At 35.8% G+C, this 24,073-nt stretch overlaps 1 protein-coding gene across 9 annotated transcripts in view; it reads right to left on the bottom strand.

The window, feature by feature from the left end:
• Nucleotides 1-24,073, bottom strand: part of LOC124638940 (dual 3',5'-cyclic-AMP and -GMP phosphodiesterase 11) — a 201,683-nt gene that overhangs the window by 2,319 nt on the left and 175,291 nt on the right. For 8 of the 9 annotated variants that reach the window (XM_047176110.1, XM_047176113.1, XM_047176115.1 and 5 more), the window contains 9 exons: nucleotides 10,728-10,886; nucleotides 9,374-9,508; nucleotides 5,435-5,584; nucleotides 4,820-4,870; nucleotides 3,535-3,789; nucleotides 2,427-2,536; nucleotides 1,062-1,250; nucleotides 384-612; nucleotides 67-150 (listed from right to left, as the gene is read on the bottom strand). In XM_047176110.1, coding sequence (XP_047032066.1) covers nucleotides 67-150; nucleotides 384-612; nucleotides 1,062-1,250; nucleotides 2,427-2,536; nucleotides 3,535-3,789; nucleotides 4,820-4,870; nucleotides 5,435-5,584; nucleotides 9,374-9,508; nucleotides 10,728-10,886 — 1,362 coding nt within the window. The remainder of the gene's footprint in view (nucleotides 1-66; nucleotides 151-383; nucleotides 613-1,061; nucleotides 1,251-2,426; nucleotides 2,537-3,534; nucleotides 3,790-4,819; nucleotides 4,871-5,434; nucleotides 5,585-9,373; nucleotides 9,509-10,727; nucleotides 10,887-24,073) is intronic. The other variant, XM_047176108.1, reaches the window with a different exon arrangement.

Here is a 24,073-nt window from a genome sequence, read left to right as displayed (position 1 = left end):
TGGTTAAGATAAAAAAGAAGCAGATTATCGATCGCCATGGTAACGATCTGGTAAACAATTTGTTACCTCATAGATAGGCAGGCATATGGTGTCAATGAATTTGACTTGCATCGCAGGGAGCTCATCTTCCTTATCCCGGTTCATTATGTCCTGGAATACACAACATTAGTCATAAATTTCATATAAAAATAAAACTTATATCAAATGCAGTCTTGTTATGGTGGAGTAGGTAAATAGAAAATAGATTCAAATGATATACAAAAGGCTTGAAATTCTGACTTATAGAATATTCTACACTATTTAAAGGTACATCAAATAAATCCACAATGCAACTATTCTTATTCCAAAACCTTCCACAGCAATTTCAACTCTACCACACTCACAATAGGTGTCAAATTCAAGTTCTGCCGCTCCAGGTCTCCTTGTCTGAAGAATTCACCAGCTACCAAAGCCGCCACCCTTCGCTCCACCGGCCACGGCTTGGTGATCGCGGCGAGGTCACACGCGGTCATCAGCATGGCTCGGAGAAGACCGCGCCGGTCTTCGCATTCACCCCAATTGGGGGTAACTTGGCGTTCCGTGCTTACGAGCTCGATGAATGCTTTGCGTTTGCTGGAAATATAAAGAAGCATGTTAATAAAGGAAATATAGAGATTTCAGTTTAGTTGACAACAGATGGAGGTTGAAATTCTTAAGATTTTCTACGCCCAATATGACCTTATTGCCAAAATTCAAAAAATTTTGCGGGAAGGACCAAATCTTGACTACAGTAATACAAAGCCGCTTCTATTCGGTACTTTTGAAAATAAACAGATGATCATCCTGCGGTTGATAAGATGATGAGTTGAATTATAAGCCACTTTTGTATCCAAAGATTGAAAGATATTGATCGAACCGGGTTCAAAGCCGTTACTGGTAAGTAGATACAAAAACAGCATTAATTAACAAATAACATATTGCCTTTAGGTACAAAATTAATAAACTTTTTTTACCGACTTCCCAAAAGGGAAGAGTTTCTTAATTCGGTGAATCTTTTGTTAGATATAACAAGAAAAAGTTACCTGAAATACACAGCCAAATCGGTGGATAGGATAGCGTCTTCGAGCACTTTGACGACCTTCTCGTAGTCATCTGATGACAGATTGAGCAGGATCTGGTTTCCAGGCGAGTTGAGGATCATGAGACACTGGTCGAAGTGGTGGTGTTCCATCGTGGACGTGGAGTACAGCTGTGCGAGTGGTGATGATGCCCTGGAACGAGGTGGGATGAGATTAATAGAATTCTGACTGTTATTATTGAATATTCAAACAATCTCAAATCTCCCTCAAGGAAGATATGACTTAGAATTTTTAAGAAAGCGCTTCATCGCCATTATAATAAATTGCCGATTACACTATCACATTTTTATACTACACTATCACCCATAATTGAACGGTCCAGCCAGTCATTTAAAACCTCAAATCCTAACTAATATTTTGACACCGAAAGTCACTTTTTATGTCAGATTTTTATAATTTTGGTGCTTCTTATTATTCTACTCTTATAAATTAGGCACATGACGCACATGACGCCTTGCGCGTGCTCAGTAGTGTTCTGTTTTGAGTACTAACGTAAAGTTGCTGAATAGTCAATTTTCAAGAAAAAAAAAAAATAACTATTGATACATAAAAACCTTTCTTACATTTTATCTTGTTGCCATATTATAAAAAATCTTAACTATAGGAGGATTTGAAATAGGTATACAAGGAAATACAATACAGTTGTTTAAAGGTAACATAAGTATAGTGAAAAACCCTGCCTCCCAAACTAGGGAAACCCTGTGACCTAGGAGTCAGTGTTCTGCTACTAGTCTTCTTCTTCCGAGCCTTTTCCCAATCATGTTGGGGTCGGCTTCCAGTCTAACCGGATTCAGCTGAGTACCAGTGCTTAACAAGAAGCGACTGCCTATCTGACCTCCTCAACCCAGTTACCCGGGCAACCCGATACCCCTTGGTTAGACTGGTGTCAGACTTACTGGCTTCTGACTACCCGTAACGACTGCCAAGGATGTTCAATGACAGCCGGGACCTACAGTTTAACGTGCCATCCGAAACACAGCCAATGGTGTATAAGTTATACTTAGAAAGTACATACAAACTTAGAAAAGTTGCATTGGTACTTGCCCGACCTGGGATCGAACCCGCGCCCTCATACTTGAGAGGTTGGTCCTTTACCCACTAGGAAACCACAACTTGTTCTGCTACTAGTGCACAATCATAATTAGTGTGGTTTCAGTAGTTACCTATTTCTTTTGTTTGTGGATGTGTGTGTGTATGGATGTGGCTGTAGGTGTGTGTGTGTGTGTGTGTGTGTTTGTGTGTTTTTCACACAAACACACACAAAGAAATGGAAGCATTTGGCTTTTACATACTTTCAAGTCAACTTACTTGATTTGAAACGAATTATTGGTCCCCCGGTGATCAAGGTCATGGCAGAGACAGCCGATGATGAGTGCCAGACACTCCAGTTCGCCAAATATCTTCCACCACTGCGTCTCCTGAAGCAAGGCCATATATTACTAAAGATTAACTAGCCTAGCTTAGTTCTTATACGTAGGTAATAAAAATGAGGATTAGAGCTGAAACTAAATAAATTTTGGCGCTTAAAGTGATTGCTGTTTGGGTCAGAAACACCTTCATGTTACTTACAGAGGCCATAATAAAGCCCTTATTGCAAGACCAAAATCGATATTATGTTGAGCAATTCTTGAAATTGAATTCAACAACCAACCCATTCTCAGGACTATTCATATTGTACATTCATAAATGTTACATAACTAAAGACCTATGTAGGTATATTAGTTTATATCATACGTCATTATTATTCCAAAACATCAACATTCGTTTTTCATCCATACATACAAAATTTCTAACCACTAAAGTATACAGCACTATTTTTTAATCAGTACACAAAAAAATGGGGCTCTATCTGTACCCGTTACTGATCATATTTGTGTAATCAAAACTAAAAAAACGAAATCCCAAAATTGTCCAGGAAAATTTGTCTTATTTGGTAAATTCATAATTGAATCAAGGGGGCAAGTTCGAGAGAGAGCACGCGAATGCGACAGCGACAGAATATGATTAATGAATACTACTATGAATGACTTGGAATTACCTGTACAATGTTTCCACGAATTGAGTGACATTTTTGGATATAACTTATCGCTAATAACTTTGCTGATTATGAATATTAGTTTTTGAAACTTTGCATAGATAATATTAAGAACTGTTTAAATAAGCCCTTTAAGGGTCAATTCCCACTGAAAGAGCAGCGACCGGCAGCGGCCGTAAGAGCACGGACAATGTAAAAGCGCGGCGCGGCGCGGCCCAGCGCGGCGCCGCGCGGCCCGCCGCGCTCCCGCTCAATCACTTGCATTTACGGCCGCTGCCGGCCGCTGCCGGCCGCTGCTCTTTCAGTGGGGATTGACCCTAAGTATTTGCACTAATTAAAAAATAGTGGTGTATATGTTTCTTATAAAAAAAAAAAACTCACCGTCAAAATAGCGAACATCATCTGCGCCACATTGAAGGCATGCCTCCAATTATGATACGTAACATTGCGGTAATTCTTCTTGACGCTCAGCAGCCATCGGCAGAGCACGCTATAGTCTATGTGGAAGCGCTCCACAAAATCCAGGTCTAAGAACATGCGGAGACAAGCCCGGAGCGTGTCGTCGTCAGTCATTTCTATGTCGTCGAATGCGAGCTCGTGGAGACTGAAGTGGGCTGATGATGGTATCCTTAATGTCTGCGAAAATAATTGAACAAATGTTACTTAAATAAAAATAGATTTTTTACTATTTACTTGATAACAGACTTATTTTATTGACTAGATACTGAGTTTCACCATTCGCATGTCCTAACCTAACCTGCTTATTAGGTACAGTTAATTTCCGCAAAATTGTTTTCCGCAGCATTTATAACATCTAAATTATTTATGCAAAATTTCAAAAAGAAAACTAAACTATCAAAGAACTACAAAATCAGAGTAAGAACATTTCTACGCTTCTTAATTAACACTGCATTATTAACATTCAGCCATAAAGCAAATTAATCGCGCAATAAATACTTATTAAGTAAATTACGTGCATATTGCACTGCAATATTAAATACCCGACGTGCGTGTCGCTTGGAATTTAATAACTCGCATTCAGTGTTCAGGTACGAATTAAAATGGCTAAAACAATGTGACGGAGTTCCATAACGAGGTTCTAGCTATGCAAACATCCTCTATGGTTTAATGTACGGAATAGCGTCGTAAACTTTTTAAGAACACATAATTCTTTCACTGGATTTCAAATTCGAAATGAGAATTACATTGTGTTCCAAATTATTCTTTTTGATAAAGACTTTTTCTTGTAATTATGATTTAATTTTATATCGCCAAAGGAGAATTTAATCTCCATTTTAATTAGATAATTATTTTATTTTACTGTATATTTTTAGTTGAAATTACAAGTATCCTCATTTCCTACTCGCCTAGGGGCAACGAAACAACTTTCCGCGAGTTGGTGAACAAACCTGTTAACATCAACATATTCGCCTAATTACACTTGAGAGTTTGCTTATTATATGACAAGCTAAGGGCGTTTCAGAACCACCAACTTAAACTACAACATGCTAGAACATACGACTCGACACACACATCGAACACTCCTGCAGTCTTTATCAAACCAATAAAAACTATTCTCAACTCTATGTGTACGCTATAAAGTTTATTATTCCATGAATATGTAAAACAGATTACTGCATCACACTCATTTGTGTTGTGAACTTACCCGTAGCCGTTGAGCGTCGTCTAATGATGCGGACGCGTGGTAACTTAGTACCTGCAATCATACAAACAACACATTTAGCTTAAACGAGCCTTGTGGAATCACAAACATTTACAAAGTTGGCACTTTATTTAGGACTCGAGGTGCTTCAATAACATTTAGGGAATGTATAATAATAATACGGTAAGTGAGGAGGTCGGGTTTTGGAATAGTGCCAAATACATGTAGGCGTTTCATTATGGCATAACGGACAATTATATCTATTCGCAGCGCTTTGGCTTATATCCTATTAAGCTACTCGGAATGAAAGGCCACGACCCAGCTGAAATGGGGCGCACCATGCCGTATTCTCATATGCCTATCGTAGTTAAACTGAAAATTAGGCAGATAAAAACTAAGGATAGGCCGTTTAAAAAAATGATGATACACGTATCGCTCCTGTTAATAAACGTGAACCAAAACTAAAAATAAATTAAAGGTGTAGCTATAGCTACAAATCACCCCCATCTATCAATGCAGAAAGTCGTGGGCGCCTTTGACAATTTCCACTACCACACCTGCTGTCTCATTACCAATTAATGATCTACAAAGAAGTAAAATGAATAGATAACAACTTACGTCTAACGTAACACTCTGTTTCGCCATCGCAGTGATAGCCTTCTCGTACATATGCGTATTGTGTATGCCCATCCCGCAGAATATCGCGAAAGCCTCCACAAAGTTCTCGTCATTCTTCGTGAAAAGCAGCTCGTCAAACTTGTTGATTAACTGAAATATAAAATAAAACATTTTAAATGGACGAAGATTAACAATATATCTCTCTGTTTTCAGTGTTTCAAAATGTATTTATGTGTGCAATAAAGAATAATAATTTAATTTTAATTTTAAGTCTGAAATCATCAACCCGCATTGAGCAAGCGTGGTGATTAACGCTCAATCCTTCTCCGTGTGAGAGGAGGCCTGTGCCCAGTAGTGGGACAATAAAAGCCAGAATGACGAAATGGACGCAGATTAAACAAATTAATAGACTAGAGTTTTTGTTAATGTCGATCAATTGCTTTGATTAGACGAAATGAATTTGGATTGGGACAAAGACTGTTGTCACGTGCGATCAAGTAATTGATTAAATGCTACGATTGGACTTATTTCGACTTGAGCTTTGCGAAGTTTTTCTAAAGGAAAATATTGCCTTAATAAATCTACAGTTCAATAAACCTAAAAGATAGGTAGAGAAGAAATTTTTCAAGTTGATATAATTTCACTGAATAAAGAAACTCTTGAAGAACTGTAGTATTAACAATTTAACAAAATAACTCTTAAGTTGGCACACGACACCCCCGAGATTCCGGTCATAGCTACAGGAGAATAATAATTAAATTTTAAAAAAGTAACTCCACTTAAAAAATTACTTTTTATATGGGTCATTCGTCCATTTTACAAAATTATTTAAGGTCAAAAGAAGCATCTTCGTGATTTCACAGCTTTAATCATGTAAAAAAACATCAAGTACATTTATCAACCCCAAAAGGGACAAATTGGCTTAAATTAGCAAAACATTTCATAAGGGAGTTTTTACCCATTAATGTTTAAAGAACATTTCCATGTTTAAAATGAGAGCTGTTAAAGCAAACATACCTATTAATATAAAAGACATATTAAAACTCCATAAAAAAATATCAACAAAGGCATACAAAGAGTATATCCGCAAAGAGGAACTACAGACAAAAGAAATGAGCCTCAACATTTTTGCTAATGAGTCCATATTCAAAAACAAAGATACAAGAACTGATGTATTCGAGAACTTAATAAAAAAAAAACATTTTCGCACTGCGGAGAATTTTAATATGCTTTCACAGATTCACAATTTAAATAATAGAGAATGCTTTTACCGTACATATTGACTGAACTCATCTACTTTAGTTAGTTAAATAATAACACAGGTCAACAAAAGAAAAAAAAATTTTTGGTGCCGAGATCTCATTTACGGTTTTGTATTAGGTATGCATTGACAACACTAAAAATATATTTTTTTTTTTTCCTACGTGTAGTTTTTTGTCTACCCTCTATTTTTTAACTTTGCAGTAAATAGTACTTTCGTGAGCACGGTTTCAAGTCTTATTTGTCTCTTTCAATAAATAAATCGATTTTGATACAATGTCTTCATCGCGTAGAAGTTGTGTCAATGATCCAAATATGTTTTGTTACATTTGTGGGGAATATACAGTCAAAAAGTTTAGGAAACCTATTACAGATTTTATAAAAAGTGCCTATTTTTCGTACTTTAACTCGCAAATTGAAGATAAAAACAAGCCATGGATACCGCAAATTGTTTGTAAAATGTGCTATGAACACTTGAGACAATGGGTCAGTGGTAAAAGAAGCCGTATGAGGTTCGGGGTGCCTATGCAATGGAGAGAACCAAAAAATCACTTCGATGACTGTTACTTCTGCTGTGTCAATTTGCATGGTGTTAACGTTAAAAAAATGATTTATCCAGACTTACAATCGGCTAGAAGACCTTTACCACATTCAGAGGAAGTACCTGTTCCAACGTTTGGTTTTACCTGTGAATCATCATGTGAAGAAACCGATAGTAACGCGTCAAGCGATAGTGACATTGAAGAAACAGCGTCTTCAGAGCCAAAACCTTTTACCCAAGTCGAATTAAACGATTTAATAAGGGATCTCGAACTACCTAAAGAATCTGCAGAGTTGTTGGCTTCTAGATTAAAAGAAAAAAACTTGTTGGCGTCAGGTACGAAAGTGACATTCTATCGTACAAGAGAGCAAGATTTGCTACCATTTTTTAATTCGGAAAATGATCTTGTTTTTTGTTCGGATGTGCAAGGCCTACTTCTCAAAATGGGTCTTTCAAAATACCAACCAAGTGAATGGCGTCTCTTCATAGACAGTTCTAAACGAAGCCTTAAGTGTGTTCTTTTACACAATGGCAACCAATTTGGTTCAGTTCCCATTGCTCATTCAACCAAATTAAAGGAAGAATATCAAAATATTGCACTTGTTCTAGGAAAAATCAAATATAATGAACACAAATGGAGCATTTGTGTAGATCTAAAAATGGTTAACTTCTTATTAGGACAGCAAAGTGGATACACCAAATACCCATGTTTTTATTGTCTGTGGGATAGTCGTGCTAAACAGCAACACTGGAGAAATAGAGATTGGCCTGTACGTGAGATGTTGGAAGTGGGAAAGCAGAATGTAATAAACCCATCTTTGGTTCCAAGAGATAAAATTATATTGCCCCCCTTGCACATTAAACTAGGACTAATGAAACAATTTGTGAAGGCGTTAGATAAAAATGGGCAATGTTTTTCTTATATAACGAGAAAATTTCGTAGTCTAAGCATAGAAAAGATAAAAGCGGGTATTTTTGATGGACCACAGATAAGAATATTAATAAATGATACTAATTTCTCAAGTTCAATGACCAGTTTGGAGCTACTTGCGTGGAATTCGTTTGTTGAAGTTACAAAAAATTTTCTGGGAAATCACAAGTCTAGTAACTACTCTGAAATTGTTAACAACATGCTGGAGAATTTCAAAAACTTAGGATGTAACATGTCCATCAAAGTGCATTATCTCCACAGTCACCTTGACCAGTTTCCAGAGAATCTTGGTTCCTATAGCGAAGAACAAGGGGAGCGGTTTCATCAGGACCTAAAAACTATGGAAGAGAGGTACCAAGGCCGATGGGATCAGCATATGATGGCTGACTACTGCTGGGGGATGCAGCGTGATTGTCCTGCTACTCCTCATTCACGAAAATCGCGTAAAAAGAAGTTTTTGTGTACATAAGAATTTAATATATGTTGTTTTTGGTGTAATTATGGTTTTTTCTGTTTAATAAAAAAATCTAGAAAACTACACGTAGAAAATCAATATTTTTGCTATTTATGTAATTACTATAGGGTCCTAAATTAAAAAAATAATACAGCTTTTCGGCACCAAAACCACTGTTGACCAGTGTAATTATTCAATCCAAAATACATTTTCCGCCATTTCCGTTGAACGGTTGACAAGACTCACTAATTTGCTTACCCCCTGACGTGTAAACTTATTCGGAAATAATAATATATTCAACGGGAAACGCGTAAATCTAAAATACAACTTCCGAAGCGAACTGTCTGTTACTCAATTTACACGGAGCTAATTAGTAAAATCCACGTCGTTACGACTTCTCGGTTGGGGTGTCATCCCAATATGTATTTACGTATCTACGTATTCAATTTCGTATTGTCGCATTCAACCGCAATGCGCTGTTTCTATAACAATTGTTATTTTAACTAAAAAAAGCATTAATTCAACGAAGCTTACTTTGGACGACACGTCTACCGCGTAACTCTGGTCACTTTATTGGAACATTTTGGCTATTTTTATGGACCCAATTACCATATTTTCACACATTTTTGGCAAACTTTGCAGATAATTACGCAAATATTTTAACGCTTCCATTGGTAATTTTCAAGGTATAATCTGGACGTGTTATAAAAGCACCTATAGGAAGGAAAGTTGTTTTAAAATTCTCCAACTCACCTGAATGACTCCGATAATCCTCCCCTCGGAATTCTTAATGGCCATGCAAAGTATTGTGTTGTGTTTAAATCCGGTGCCTTCGTCGACGGACGGATCAAAACGGGGATCTAAATAGGCATCCGCGATGTTCACCGTCTGAAAATGAACACAAAATGTTATTTCTGCCAACGCTATGTTAACAGACTATAATGTTTCCCACAAGCTCTCACTTAACCTTGTCGAGAATGAATACGCTCGTGACATGTACGAGAATATGTACCGAGCCCTCTGCGAGACAATTTTAATGAACCACCGTGAATTAGTTGAGAAGCACTTAGGGGAAACTTTGGAATTGCTGCATATCTTTAAGCCGTTGACAATAAATTCCTTTTGAAACTTTTAGGTGTAGAGAAAAATGATCTCTCATTCTGGATTTAAGTTAAGTTTGGTAATGGAATTTGAATTACAATTGTGTCCCTGAGGTACAATAGAGCGATTCGAAGATTTGAATGACCTTAGATTGGCTGTCAGTGAAGAAAATTATCATGGGAGCAGATATTCGGAAATCCACAAACCACAAGACTACAGCTGCATGCTCTGCAGTGAAAATTCGATTGTTGTGATTGGTCACGGGATTACTACGCTCCATGTACCAATTTCAGAAGATTGAACGGCAATTCGGCTTAAGGCTACGTAGTGGAGCGGTTGGTATATCGCTTCGTTCCATAAGACTTATATCGATTAGATCTCCAAGCAAATCCGATGGTATGGCATTACACAAATGCCTGAATAGAGGGACAAATTAAAGAGGCACTGTTTTCTGAACTCAGGTTCTACATAAAACAGCAATGCTTTTTAGTCTTCTCATAGCTCTTAATTAGCTCCCTCTTAATGCTTATCACAGTTTATTAAGATGACTTGGCTACGTGGTCTAACAAACGCTGCCACGCTGAAGTTAGCTAAGATCGTTAGCCAGAGTGCTCTAGGCACAAACTACTAGACTCGGAACTAAAGGGTCGCTACACTTGAATAGAAAGGTGTTTTCTTGGACTAGATAAAATTATCTTTTACATATGTCTATTTAGAGACGAACAAAGAAACAGCTTAAATTATAAATGGCGTTATTCTATTAATACTCTAGCTTGAAATAAGAAATTTTATTTGCTAGAAACATGAATTCATTAATAGTTTTGATCAGGCAATGAGAGCTGGGGGACCATAAGTAAGTCAACCTAATACTCCCAATATAAGAGACCTTCTCGGTTTGCAATCACTTACGCCTAAGCTGTTTCTATATCGCCCTTTTTCTCGTAGACTAGAGAGGAGATCTATGAAGATTAATAACGAAGATATAATAGAAGTTAAAAACCCTCACCTCGCCTGTAGTAGCGACGTAACCCGTGATGCCAATGTTTATAGGAAACCGACTTTCATACGGTGACGTCCTTTGTGCATTCAAGTCGGTGTCATCACCAGCTTCCAGGTCGAAGACTCGGGAGAAACTGCCCTTCGATGCCTCGTGGACTAATAGTACCTGGAATTAAATAAAAAACTTATGTACAAAAAAATAAAACCGACTTCTATGGTATCTTACACCTCCTCCTAAACCTGACGATTGCTTTGCTGAAAACCGCATCGTTAAATCGTTGGTAAACTGAGAACCTCTTTTTAAAGTCAGTAAAAGTAAACTTTGAATAACTTCGAGTTAAAAATGCGAAAGGCCTATCAAATAAGTACGCCAACACCACAATAACTTTTCGCTCAGCTGGTCAACAAAGGATAAATAAGCTCGTCATCAAAAAGGGGTTTAATTTTATGCAGTGTTTCAACTAACTTAGTATGGGCAATTGTAGCCTAGATGCAGCGGTACATTTTAATGTGTTAAACAGATTAAATATTGCAGGTAAACCCAAGGTGTCCTTTATTTAAATGTAAATTAGGTTCACTTAATTTTGAACTTGACTATGATCTGCAGCACAAGAATCTTAAACAGACCACAAATTATCGTGTTATGCTTTGCATTTTTGGTCTTTATTTACAAAGTATTACAATATAAGTTCATATATAACCAGATAAAATCCTTTTTTATGACAAATCAGATTTTTACAAAACTTTGTCCAAAATACATCTTGAAGGGTTGAAGATAAGAATGGTCCTTTCAGATTGACTGTGATAGAACTTCCTCAACGGCATCATTCGCCGCGGACATAAGGACCCGTCCCGAGGGTATTGTACCAATAAAACATTAAAGATGTCTAGCTCCAGGCAACCAGTACGCACGACGCGTGGGAATAGCCACATAAGTGCAATAATAACACGGATCCTATGTTCCCATCCCAGCCTATAGAACCGGCCGTGTTATGTGTTATTACTTCTCTAACTGACCATTAATGGTACATTACATTTTTATGAGCACTACGATGACTATTCAATGCGTGCTCTTTACGTGAAACGGGATGCAAAGTGCGAAATTCAAATTACTATCTGCATAAACTTATGATACCCGCCCACGGCAGAATATTAATCGATTAGCGATTAAACACATTGAAATTGTTTACCATAGAGGTTAAGCCAAATATTTTAATTGGCATTGGCTACGAGCGAAGCACAAAGTAACCAAAGCGATATTAAACTTCAATATTGTCTTGCAAACAGCGGTAATTGGGAGGCTAAAAACAAAATTTGTATTGGACAAGTTTACACTGGCAAAAGCGACCGATTTAAAATTATTTTTGGGACTCGATTTGAATGCTAATTTTATTATATAGCCTATATCGTGGGAAATTGACTATGTTAATATTCTGTCGAACAAAGCACACTTGTTCAATGTACATTTAACTATGTTTTCAGTATAGGAACGTATTGGATTTACTTCTACGAGGATTTGATACCATTCCCTTCTGCTGAAGTTTTTTCAAACTAAGTTATTAACAGCCAGTTTCTTCATCAAAAGTTAAAGCCAAAGTAAAAGTCAAAGTAATGTCTAAAGTAAAAGTAACGGTCAAATTCAATTTTTCTATTAGTTTTGCTGTCACTTTAGCCTTGAAAAAACGTATTTGACCGTTACTTTTACTTTAGACATTACTTTAACTTTAACTTTTGATGAAGAAACTGGCCATTAATAAATACTGTTTAGACTTGAACTTAATAGCTCTAACTAAAGCACATTCTAATTACTTTAATGTACGTGTCTCTAGTCCTGAGATTTCTACTTGATTTACTTGGATTACTATTTTAATATAATTATACGAGTAAAATGCAGTAGGGGACGCTAGCTGCATTGCGCTCTGTTGTTCCTTATTTAGTTAAACTCTGTGTGACACCGACGCTTACCGACGGCAAAATGCCAGCAAATATTGCTCTGGATTTAATGAAATACAACAAACGAACTAGAGATACGTATAAAATAAAGGACTCTATTGTATTACTTTCATAGGAACTCAAACCATCCACATAGCCAAAAGTTGAACGACAAAACATATAGAGCGTGTTCTATAAAGTTACTTTAAACCAATTGTCGGTCGTTTCAGCTTCAAAAATCCCCGACTAAAACCAATAAAGCCTAACAGACCATCGGTAAACGCCTGAGCGTATTATTTTTCATCGAAGTGAAATTTCTATCGACGCCTTACGTTCGTACGTTCGGGTTTTTACTTTCGCAAGAACAAAACCTAACTTCCATTAAAGGACTTCGGGTTATTTCTGCACATTGTTCGTTCATAATTGAATTTTCCTTGGAAACGATCCAATAAAGAATTTGCCCGAGGGACAGTGGGTTGTCGCGCAATTTGATCGGACGCACGTCATCGGGCCCTGTCGATCCGCGATAACCTGATGCTGAGTAAATTTCAGCGTGACCAGAGCGTTGTCTCATAGGTTATTCTTGTAACACGCGTCAAATCTATGAAGAAATTAAGTTACAACGTTTTTGTCATTAATAAACAGTCTAGATAAATCTAAATATCATCATGTAAAAACATCTAACTCAAGACACAGCCTGCCAAATAAAAGCCACTAAAAATACATTAGCTAAGTGACATTTTCCATTATAAACACGAGGTAATCAATTCAAAAGTAATTACTATTTAAAGTCACCACGAAAACATTAATCTAAGTGGTGTTAACGCCTCGTATAACTTGGTACTTGTCTAAAACCTTTTCATAGTATTCCCTAGAGCGAAGATTTTGTTGGCTCTAGCTTATCGCTTTCCATTCTCATTAGGGCTCATGACACGCTTTTATCTTGATCCAGTGAACCCGAGTCCGTTTTAACTTTATTTATTCTAGAGGTTATGTCGTACAAAATGGCGAATATTTATGTCCGAAAACATTTTTGTTCTCTTATCGTTTTCCGGTCAGTATTTGTTCCAAGTCAATCTAGATAAACAAAAAATATTTTCGCCACTTGACATTTTGTTTTCGTGTTATTTAGCCCAAATTCGCAACTTTTGTTTTTATTAAAATAATCCTATTCCAGCAAGTAGGTGGGTGATATCAAAAATTTAAAGAGCTTTTGCCAATAAATTTTATCGCTGTGAAAATACACCTATCTAACAAATATGTAAGGCTAATCCATCCGTGCTGTCGGGGCTTTAATACACTTCAAATCCTGTGGGTACAACTTTGTTCTAACATCCATATATTGAAAAATAAAAGTCATCTTTTCCAATAAAAATAAAAGTTGGCAGACTTATTTTTTCTAATATTTCAAGGCACTCGGGGCTATCTCATTATTTGAGTGATGATATCAATCCATCAGTTTTTATAAGACACTTGGGGTAAGACGCGTGATTATTTCGGGATGTTCTTTGTATAGAGCAAAAAGTTGAAAGAAAATATTTTTATCTTTCACAACGAGAAGGAAAAGAAATTTAACATAAGGGCTAAATGACTGTCGAGCTTTTTCTTTAATAACGCTTCTTTTGCTCATTATTCTAAAGTGCTTTTACTTATTTCTGTGTTATAAATGCAAATAGGAAACAGTAGATTCCATTGTACTAACAAAGAAGAAATCTATTTTTAAAGCAGAGAAGAACACTCGGACCTTATATTTATGTCCTCATACAGAAGCAAATATTCGTTCAGAAGCATTCACGGAGTGTGGGAGTGATAAACGACATTCCATTATGCTCACCCACCCTGTAATCTAACTGTACATTGAATCCTTTCAAAAGGAAAAAGAAAACGTAGAACAAACTTCTGTCCAGCTAAATTAAAGGGTTTAGTTAAGCTTTGACAAGTCCGAACTAACTCTGAGTTAATTTCTAAACGAACGTCGTCTCTATAATCCGGCGGGGAGTTAGGCTGCGTTTACATTAGAGGTTTTATTTGTCGCGTCAGATTCAGGATACACGCAAAAATCTGATTATGAGTTTGGTTGTTCACGAGTTTCACTTCACTATACTATTCACTACTATTCTATTTACTATACTCACTATACTATTTACTATTTCACTGTCCTATTTTATTATTCTGATTTTGAATTGGTCCCGTAAATCGAAGTATTGATAATTATTACGTTAAAAGAACCTACATAAGTATGTGTCTCATTTATTTAAAATCTTATGTAAATATGTAATATCGTATGTCTACTTCAGTTGCTTTACGAAAGACTAGGTTCTCCAAATAAGTATTGTAGCTAAGATTCGAGAGCGGAAAAAAATATTGTTGGTGTTTTTACTTGATCCCAATAAAACTTTTGAAAATCGTTATTTTGTCTTACAAAGTAGGTTCTCCTTGTACATGCCAGGAGTAAACTTGCCTATCTCAGCTAGTTGTACCTAAGTAAGACTAACATTGTATCTAGTTTTACTGTTGTGTCTATATTTTTACGACAATGTACTGCGTTTCATCAAGTTGGGAAACGTTGGCTTTATTCCAATTCACTGATACATTGTTCAATTCACAGAGTATGCCTAAACAGATTGTCGGCCAAGACTTAAGGGGTAAAGCACACTATACTTTTACAATCGACGACAGCCGATTCTTCAGCGACATCAAATTACAGTTACACATAATTGATTACTAAGACCGTACGATCGGTCTTATGTAAAACACCGGCTTCCCACGGTGCGTGTTATCGCGGACGCACGCCGACGGACGCCGACCAGCACGGACGACGCACCGTGGGGATGGCCTCATCCGTGGTCGTCTGCAACGTCTGCAGCGGTGCGCCGGTATCCGTCGCGAGGCGGTAACTTCAAAGGTGCGGACAGGGATTTTATGTCATTCGTTAATTTTCTACCGTGATCCCACTGCTATGTATGACAAAACACAAAATAAATAAAATTAGATATAATATATCTAATTCAAATGGTAATGTAAGTGTATATAGTCATATTAAGTCGTTAAACGACTTTGTTGTATGCTGATATCCACCAGCGCCGTGGTTTCTTTTTACTTTTACTACTCGTAGATCGCATAATTTGGTTATTGTTAATTAATATCACAGCCGCTGCTGCAGCGACGACACGTTCTCTTTCACTTTGCATTTTGAAATTAAGTTATCAAAAGATCTGCACAGACCGACACAGACCGACACGCACCGTTGGAAGAGCCCTGTCCGTGTGCGTTGCCGTCCGTCAGCGTCGGCTGTGGTGCGTGAGGATCCGCAGAATCACGCACCATGGGAACCAGGCTTAACATCGCAATAATAAACTCGGGTGCACAAATAAAATATTATGGAATTAATAAGAAAGAGCACCATAATTTAAATGATGACCAAATTAAAAATAATCAGTATTAAAGTGATAAAAAATCGAGTGTGTTCAAACCCTAAGGGATTATTGCCAAAATTGTTTACCTATAAACATTAGTGCTTTGTTTTGTATGAGTGATATGAATACACTTATTCTATGTACAAGTGTTTTCTTCTCTACTTACGTATTGACTGCACATGTGTGTTTTTAGTTTTATTATATGTAACATATACATGTTAACAGTTTTCATTCATTGATCACTTCTCTGCTTTTTGCACAGCTGTCTTAAGCGTATCGCAATCATCATAATAAGAGATTGATAGTTAGTGATAGTCTGGCTTTTATACTTAAGGGATTTTTACTTTTATTAAGTAAATAACTTTTCTAGATCGAATCTGCATTGCGAGATATGGCTGTCCATACAAAGACTTATTTACTGCCTACTTTATTTCTTATTGATCGTGTTTTCGAATAACAGTAGTTTTGTGTGAAAAACAATACAACCATTGCGCAATTGGAATTGACATTTACCTGCAGGTACCAAGTACTATAGAAAAGCCATTTCATTAAAAAACATAAAATCCTTCACCTTTAATTCAACTTTCAAGACTTAAACTTTTTGTTTTTTACATGACATTTAACTTGCCTACAAATAGGGCTCCAATTTTAGGTAAATACGCAGTTAAACCTAGGTACACTGGGTACTTAATACCTACACAATTAAGTTTAATGTAAAATTTTACAGTAACAGAACTAGTTTTTAACTTTATTGTTATGGGCATAGTAAAACCGCAAAATAGTATTAGACCCTGTGTTTGTAATACCAACTATTTCAGCTATTCTAGAGAACAATTAAGTAACTTCTTCATCATTTTCCTGTAATCGTATACTGGAGACAAGAACTGTCCCTTCTCACCTTTTTTTTTTACGAACAATAAAGAGTTCGAATATTTAATATCACCGGAATACATACTTTAAAAATAAACTGCAAACAATCTTAAAATGAAAATACGCCTCATAGATAAAAGTAACAATATATCATATAGTATCTACGTCAGAAGCATTTAATTACAAGACAACAAAAACGATGAAATACCTCCCACACACACAACGGTGGCAACAAATTAATATAATGAAACTATCATGCAAGAGTTATTCAATGTTTTTGTCTCGTCCGAGGCAATGCGGTCAAAAATAACATTAACTGACTTTACAACTATGCGACACTACGTGTTATAGTAGTAGAATTTAGCTTATTTTGGTGTAAGATAACCAAATGCTTTTTATTTTGGTTGACTTGTTCTGTTTAAATTCTGGTTCTTTAAACCTAATCGACAGACATGTCTGGGGAGACATGCTGGGGAGTTTGTTGCGCCACTTCTTCTTCCCAGCAAAAACACATAGGAAGTGGTGAAGGGGGGGCGTTTTGGGGGCTGTCTTTTGTTTTTACGTTCGAAAAGTGATTTATCAGCGTAGTTTGAGCTTGAATTTAATGGCTTCTTCCGCTGTGGGTGCATGAGGGAGTGACAGACTCTTACTGACTAAAACCCACCATGTACCTTCTTGAGTCTTCTATGTACCAGGGCCGTGGTCGACCATGCAAAATTTATTAAACGTTTTTGTCTCGTCCGAAGCAACGAGGTCAAAATTTAATAACATTAACCGACGTTACAACTATGCGACACTGCGCTGTAGAATATATATAGCTGCAGTGGACTTGTGCGAATTACTTGGGCTAACAATGGACTGGCTGAAAACTGAAAAGACCTATGTTATATACCTATACAGTTAAAGCAGTCTAGTCCGTAATGAATGAAAAACTTAAAAAAGAATACTTGAGGTTTAATTTGTTATAGCTTCGGGTGTTAGGTTTTCTTTCGAAAAAAAAACGTAAAAAAAGTTAGCAAGGCTTTTGATAACTACGACTATTTTGCTCCTTTGTTTAAAAATGTACATTTTATATCCGTTCAATCGATTTCGACAGACAGTTTATTTAATTTTGCGAAACGCAGATTAAGCCTTAATAAAAACGTAAAATGAAAATTGTTTTTTATTGTAATCTGTGTACAACAACTGTTGATACGTGCTTCATCAAGTTCATTCTGCGTAAAAAACGTTTTCAACGATGTACGGTCACGTACAAAAATATGAAAAACAATTGAAAAAAAAAATGTATTTTTTTATTGTGATGAAACAAAAATACATTTTATAAATTTTGGTCTAAAATCCATATCGCAAGGTATAAACATAAACATATCGGTAGGTACAAACATAAAGAATTTCTTTGTCTTTTCGCAATAAGTGTACATGTGACCTGTTGCTTTTTTCAGCGATTTTCTCAAAGACTAATCATCAAGATGTATATCAAAGCTAACCCTCTATTAACATGCTACCGTTTGCGCAGATGACCGCGATAGCAAGCGGCGCCACCTAGCGGCGACGTTTCAATCATCATTAGATAGTACGATTAACTCCCGCTTTGAGTATTAATAAGACCAGCTTGAGATGTTCTAAGCACATTTTAAGTGGCATACATTATGGTTGTAGTTTGAGTAGTATGTTGCTTGAGGTATGTTATAATTTTATTTTAATTCTAGGGCATCATCAGGTCTGTTTATTTGACTATCAGAAGGCTACATTATTTGCAAGTTATCATATTTATAGGCTGTAATGTATCTGGTTTGAGGAAATAGTTCTCTCGGGACACAAATTAAATCAACGGGTATCGGCTAGTAAATTAGACTATTTTGTAAATATGTCCTTTTTTCAACATGTCACAAAGATTAGCCTAATAAGACTGTCACATTTTGTATGGCAACGCATCAATCAAGTTACCAAGGTGTTCTATATAATATGCATACTCAAAAGGTGTGTAAAGTTCAGTGGCGACAGATAGGCGCTAGAGTTATGGTGTCTGTGCATAAATCTACCATGCTCACTTGACATAACAGTTTCCTACGTTAAATCATTTGCTGGTACTATTTTCGTAATTACTCATATCTTGCGCTCTGTTAATGAGGTTAAGTAATTCGCAAAAAATACCTAAATTCATATTGTAACAGTTATTTGAATGAACATTCATGAAATTCATCAACAAATTAATCAATCCTCATTAATACGTGTTTCATTTGTATTGTCTACCGAAATAATGTAATGCATTGTATTATAAATACTGCAATTATAATAAAATTACTATACTTCGGCCGTTCAGAGAATGCGTTCCTGACACCTATCAGTTAGTCACGACTAGTGATGGGCACAACATAACACTGAGTTCGTTACCGTTCCTTCAAAATGAACCGCCGCATTATTTTAAGATTATTTTCGTTTTAAATTGGCGGAATCATTTGTTTTATATTTTAGTTATTTAAGTGGAAACCAAAAAAAGGTAATATTCATATAATAAAATTGTTTTATTTATTCTTTGTTACAAGTACATTGAATTGAATGTGCGAACAGAATATTAATCAGACTCCGATTTGCTTGAGGAGGTGGTGTCTTCATCATCATCTTCGCCTACATGTATAATTATATTATTATCAATAACAGAATCAATCCTGATATCTCGGTCTAACAAAAGCCGGGTAATCAAATAAAAACAGATCGAAAACACTTGAAAAACGTGGTCTATGCGCACGAAACGACAACGGACGACTGTTTTAGCGTCACAAAATGGCGGCCCATAACGCCATTTGGGGTTACCATTTTTAATCTAAGTATAAAAATGCGGTTTGGTCATAGTTTTATTTTTATTTTTCATAAAAGTTATAATTAAGTCTTATAGTCCATTATTTTCCAATTCTTAAAAAGAAAATCAAAACGTATTATTTTATATTATAACTGTATAAGAACTGATTACGATACTTGCCTGTTATTTTTAGCACAGCACTACAAAATATAAACCGCTGACATAACCTTGTAATAGCGCAGTATAGATTTAGAAAAATATTGTTTACCAAGTTATTTGACATTCAGTTTGGCACAAAATTATAACATTCATTGATTATTGATATAATAATGTTGTTTTAATGCTCCTCAATTGTTAAAACGGTAAACAACCAGCAAAAATATTTTTATCGTAACTGCAACGCCATTGCAAAGTTACGTCGTCAGTTCAATCGCGACGTGTCAGGAACGCATTCTCTGAATGGCCGAACTATAGGATAGGTATACCCATAACATAATTTTAGATTTTAATACTCCTAACGTCAGGTCGATCAGACATCTTTCTATTGCAGTGCATTGAAAAAACCTTGATACATGCAACTTTGTAGGTATAGCAAATACCCATGACATCGTGCGAGTACTTACATGGCCTTAAGCATTTACATATCGATCATAAAACAACAATAATTGACGGTCACAGCCATTGCAAAGTACTAAGTCAATAAAAACTGTTCCAGTTTACATAGATAAGTACCCATAACAATTTTATAAAGTCGTTTTTCCAAAAGAAAAACATCACACTAATATTATAAAAGCGAGAGTTTGTGAGGTTGTCTGTATCTAGGTAAGTTGTTACCTCTTCACGCACAAACGGCTCAATCGTCGTGTAAAAACTTGACAGAAATATAGAAAACACATACTTCATAGATTAACCCCGGGAGTTTTAATTTCGGGAATCAGGTGAAACCGCTGGCAGAAGCTACTATGAAAAAATTTAAACGTTAATATCTGCTGGCACCTCAATATAAACTTTACCTTTGTGTCACATCACAGCAAAGAAAACAACTTAACAATGAAACAACAAGATTTTTTCTACATTTAAAAAAACGACTTATTTACCCTACTGTAGCATAAAATGAAAAATAAAAAACGCATTTTTTATTAATTATTCCCAGCGGCGCACGTAGCCCAGACATTGGTCAAGGTCTGTAACTGGTACCCGTCAACGCTACAATGAATAACAGACATATAAATATCAAAACATTGTATTCGGTTTCCCTACTGACATAATTAAATTACGGTAAAAATATAGAAATGGCTTTTAAAATTTTCAGTGAAATTTTGAATTTGTACGCCAAAAAGGCCAGACATGATTGACTTGCTGAGTATTTAATAACAACCTGCATAAGTCTATGTATAGAGTATCTAGTAATGTGGAAAATTAAATAGAAGTAACAGCCGTTTGTGCTGCTTTTAGCAGTTCCTTGTCCATCCAAATCAATCTAGCCGTTTAAGAGAGGACCCATAACGGAAATAAATCAACTCGCATTCCCATTCATAAGTTGGTATAAATGTATAAATAAATGCACCAAAAAAAAATTAGATTCGAAACATAACTTTCCACTTCCCGTCAGAACTACAAGAATAACACTGCTGTGTGAAAACATTTTATTTCCACTCCCGTGAAAACTGAGCAAAATTTATTATTCATTTTGACGAGTACAATCCCTTTTGGGAGATACAAGCGCTAAACTTTCTGTGAGGGTAGCAATTTGCATCTTTACTATATAAAACAATATTATGAAGTGAACCGTTCTTGTTGATGGACACCCATAAAACTCTTAAAACAACAAAAGTGGATAATATAAAATAATGTTCGCATCGAACAAAGTGAAAATGAAATAACAAGGCTGTGTTTTAACTTCCTTATGCCTTACTGATACTATTGCAAATTGCAAATTGAACATTGTTGTTCTTTAGGAAAATGTCATGTGGGATGATCTTAATTAAAACGAATAAGGAAATTAATAAAACAGGCAATGTCACTGTTAAATTACTTCCACAAAATGCGACAATCGAGCTCCTTCCTTACCTTAAAATTAAACGAAAAATAAATCGCTTTAATTGGTCAAGTACCGCAGCACAAACTCTGGCGCAAGTCCAGGATCTAAACACCCCTTACATATTGAAATCGCCAACAAACTTAAGCGTACATAAGGTAACAAACTTACTACCACATTCATTTAGTAACAATAGAATGTAAGAATGACCAATAGAAATAAAAAAAAGAAGAAAATGGCAAAAGAAATATCGGAACTAACGTAATACAATGACCCAAAACGAGCGCCCTTAACTAATTCTAAGCCACAATCAGAAACCTCTCACGAAGAAAAGGCGACGTAATACAGGAGCACACAACATTTATCCGACGTAACGTCACAATATAAACAAACATAACAGCACATTGTTCTATCATAAATTGATAACATTACGATCGCGTTCACTTATTTACTCCCTATTTGATAACAATAGCAAAGCCTCCTTTGATATAGAAATTGATTTAGTAAACAAAGACAATAGTCTTGGAACAATTGATATTGAGTTAGTTATGATTGGGTTTCCTAGTACGTAAGGTTGATTAGTCATAGTTCGATATCAAATATCTTGTGTACCTTATTGGGTGGTGTTTATGTTGCCCTTAATCCTTGAATTGTGTATTGAAACAGATGGGCCTTTATCAGTGTACGATATACCACTTTACTAATAAAGGAGGCGAAGTCATTTGTTTTGCAAGTTCGGAGAAGTCGGCAAACAAAGAAGCGACGCCGAAAATTCCAGGACCAATCATTGTATTCCATCAACCTAAAAGCAGGCTACTTCGGACCTTGATAAATCTGCTACCGATGATACCAGTACGTAATCTCTAAGACAAGACTCTCATTTTGGCCTTAGCTTCAATCACAGCGTCTATCCAACGGGCAGTAATAATTTTCCCATCAGAAATTTCGAATTACATTTTTCCTGAGCTCAGGAACGTAGAGGAATCTCTGTTATTACTGCGGACAACGAGGCGTTAATAATTGCTGGCCAGTCTATAAATAACTAGAATATTATTTTAGCTTTTGTCTACAATACTTTTTTGATAAGAAAATGGTTGGGCACTATCGTCAACTTGATATTGTCTAAACGCTGTTATTTGTTGAAAGGTGGATAATAAAAGGAATTATGTTCAAAAATTACATTTCTTCAGTGGCTGTTTGATCCTGACTTTACAGTTGTATTATCTTTATCACAGTCCCCATTAATTCAAAATTTTCTAAACTTTTTAAAACAGACAATGAATATTAATATCTGTTTTCAGCATGTTTACCTACTATGCCTGATTTCTATTGAAGAGCCTTTTGAAACTTTGAATCCATATAATTAACAAAATAAATATTAATTTGCCAACCAACACAAAGCAACTGTCATAATCGTAATACAGTTAATATTTTTTATTGTACCTTTACCGACGCAATATATCGAAACCCGCAATCCATTAACTAATAAACAAAATGCGAATATTCGACCAACCGGTGAATAATAAACAAAAGATTTGAATGTTAATTACTCTGATGTAAATTTAACACCTTTCGCCCCTTTTTGTCGTTTATTCCCAAAGCTGCTCAATTCATTGGACCATAAAGAGGATTAATTTCCATTCATACAATACATTGTGATATTCGGGACAAAATTCCAATAAATATAGGCATACTTTTAAAGTAAACACAGTTGAACTAGCACGCTTTTGTTTGATGAATTAATTGTCAGAAATTCTGAAACTAAAGCACATACTCCAAGTACCCAAGTATAGAGTGCTAATGCAATATGTAAGCAATTTACAATCCGTAGTTATAACACTAATGGTAAACAAAACGCCTTGTTTCATTAGGAAAACAAGCAAAATTAATTTCCCCGACTCAAAGCATTTCGAATTAAATGGAAATTGATATTAAAAGTGAGTCGGCCCAAATTGTTCGTTGATTGAATGAATCAATTTATCAAAACTTATTTCGATATTGAAATTCGATTCCGATCATAAAGTATGGAGCTCTATAGGAATAAATAGAACTAAGAAGTTGGTAGAAAATCTATCTTCAAAGGGAAAATGAAATTCAACATATTTCAAAGAGATAATTGGAATAAGAGACACGGTAGCTTTGAAGACTTAGGTTGAGGCAAGGGAAAACATAGGTAAATTATACTCAATGGAATCGCTCTGACCGTACCTTGTGAAAGGAAGGATTTCAAAACATTTTATTTAGATTTCCTTACACATGTAAATACTCGCTATAACTCTGGTATCGCACACGGCTTC

This window comes from Helicoverpa zea, chromosome 18 (assembly GCF_022581195.2).
Source record: "Helicoverpa zea isolate HzStark_Cry1AcR chromosome 18, ilHelZeax1.1, whole genome shotgun sequence".
Classification (NCBI taxonomy): domain Eukaryota; kingdom Metazoa; phylum Arthropoda; class Insecta; order Lepidoptera; family Noctuidae; genus Helicoverpa; species Helicoverpa zea.
The sequence above is the reverse complement of the archived record's forward strand: the minus strand, read 5'-3'. Positions and strand labels throughout refer to the sequence as shown.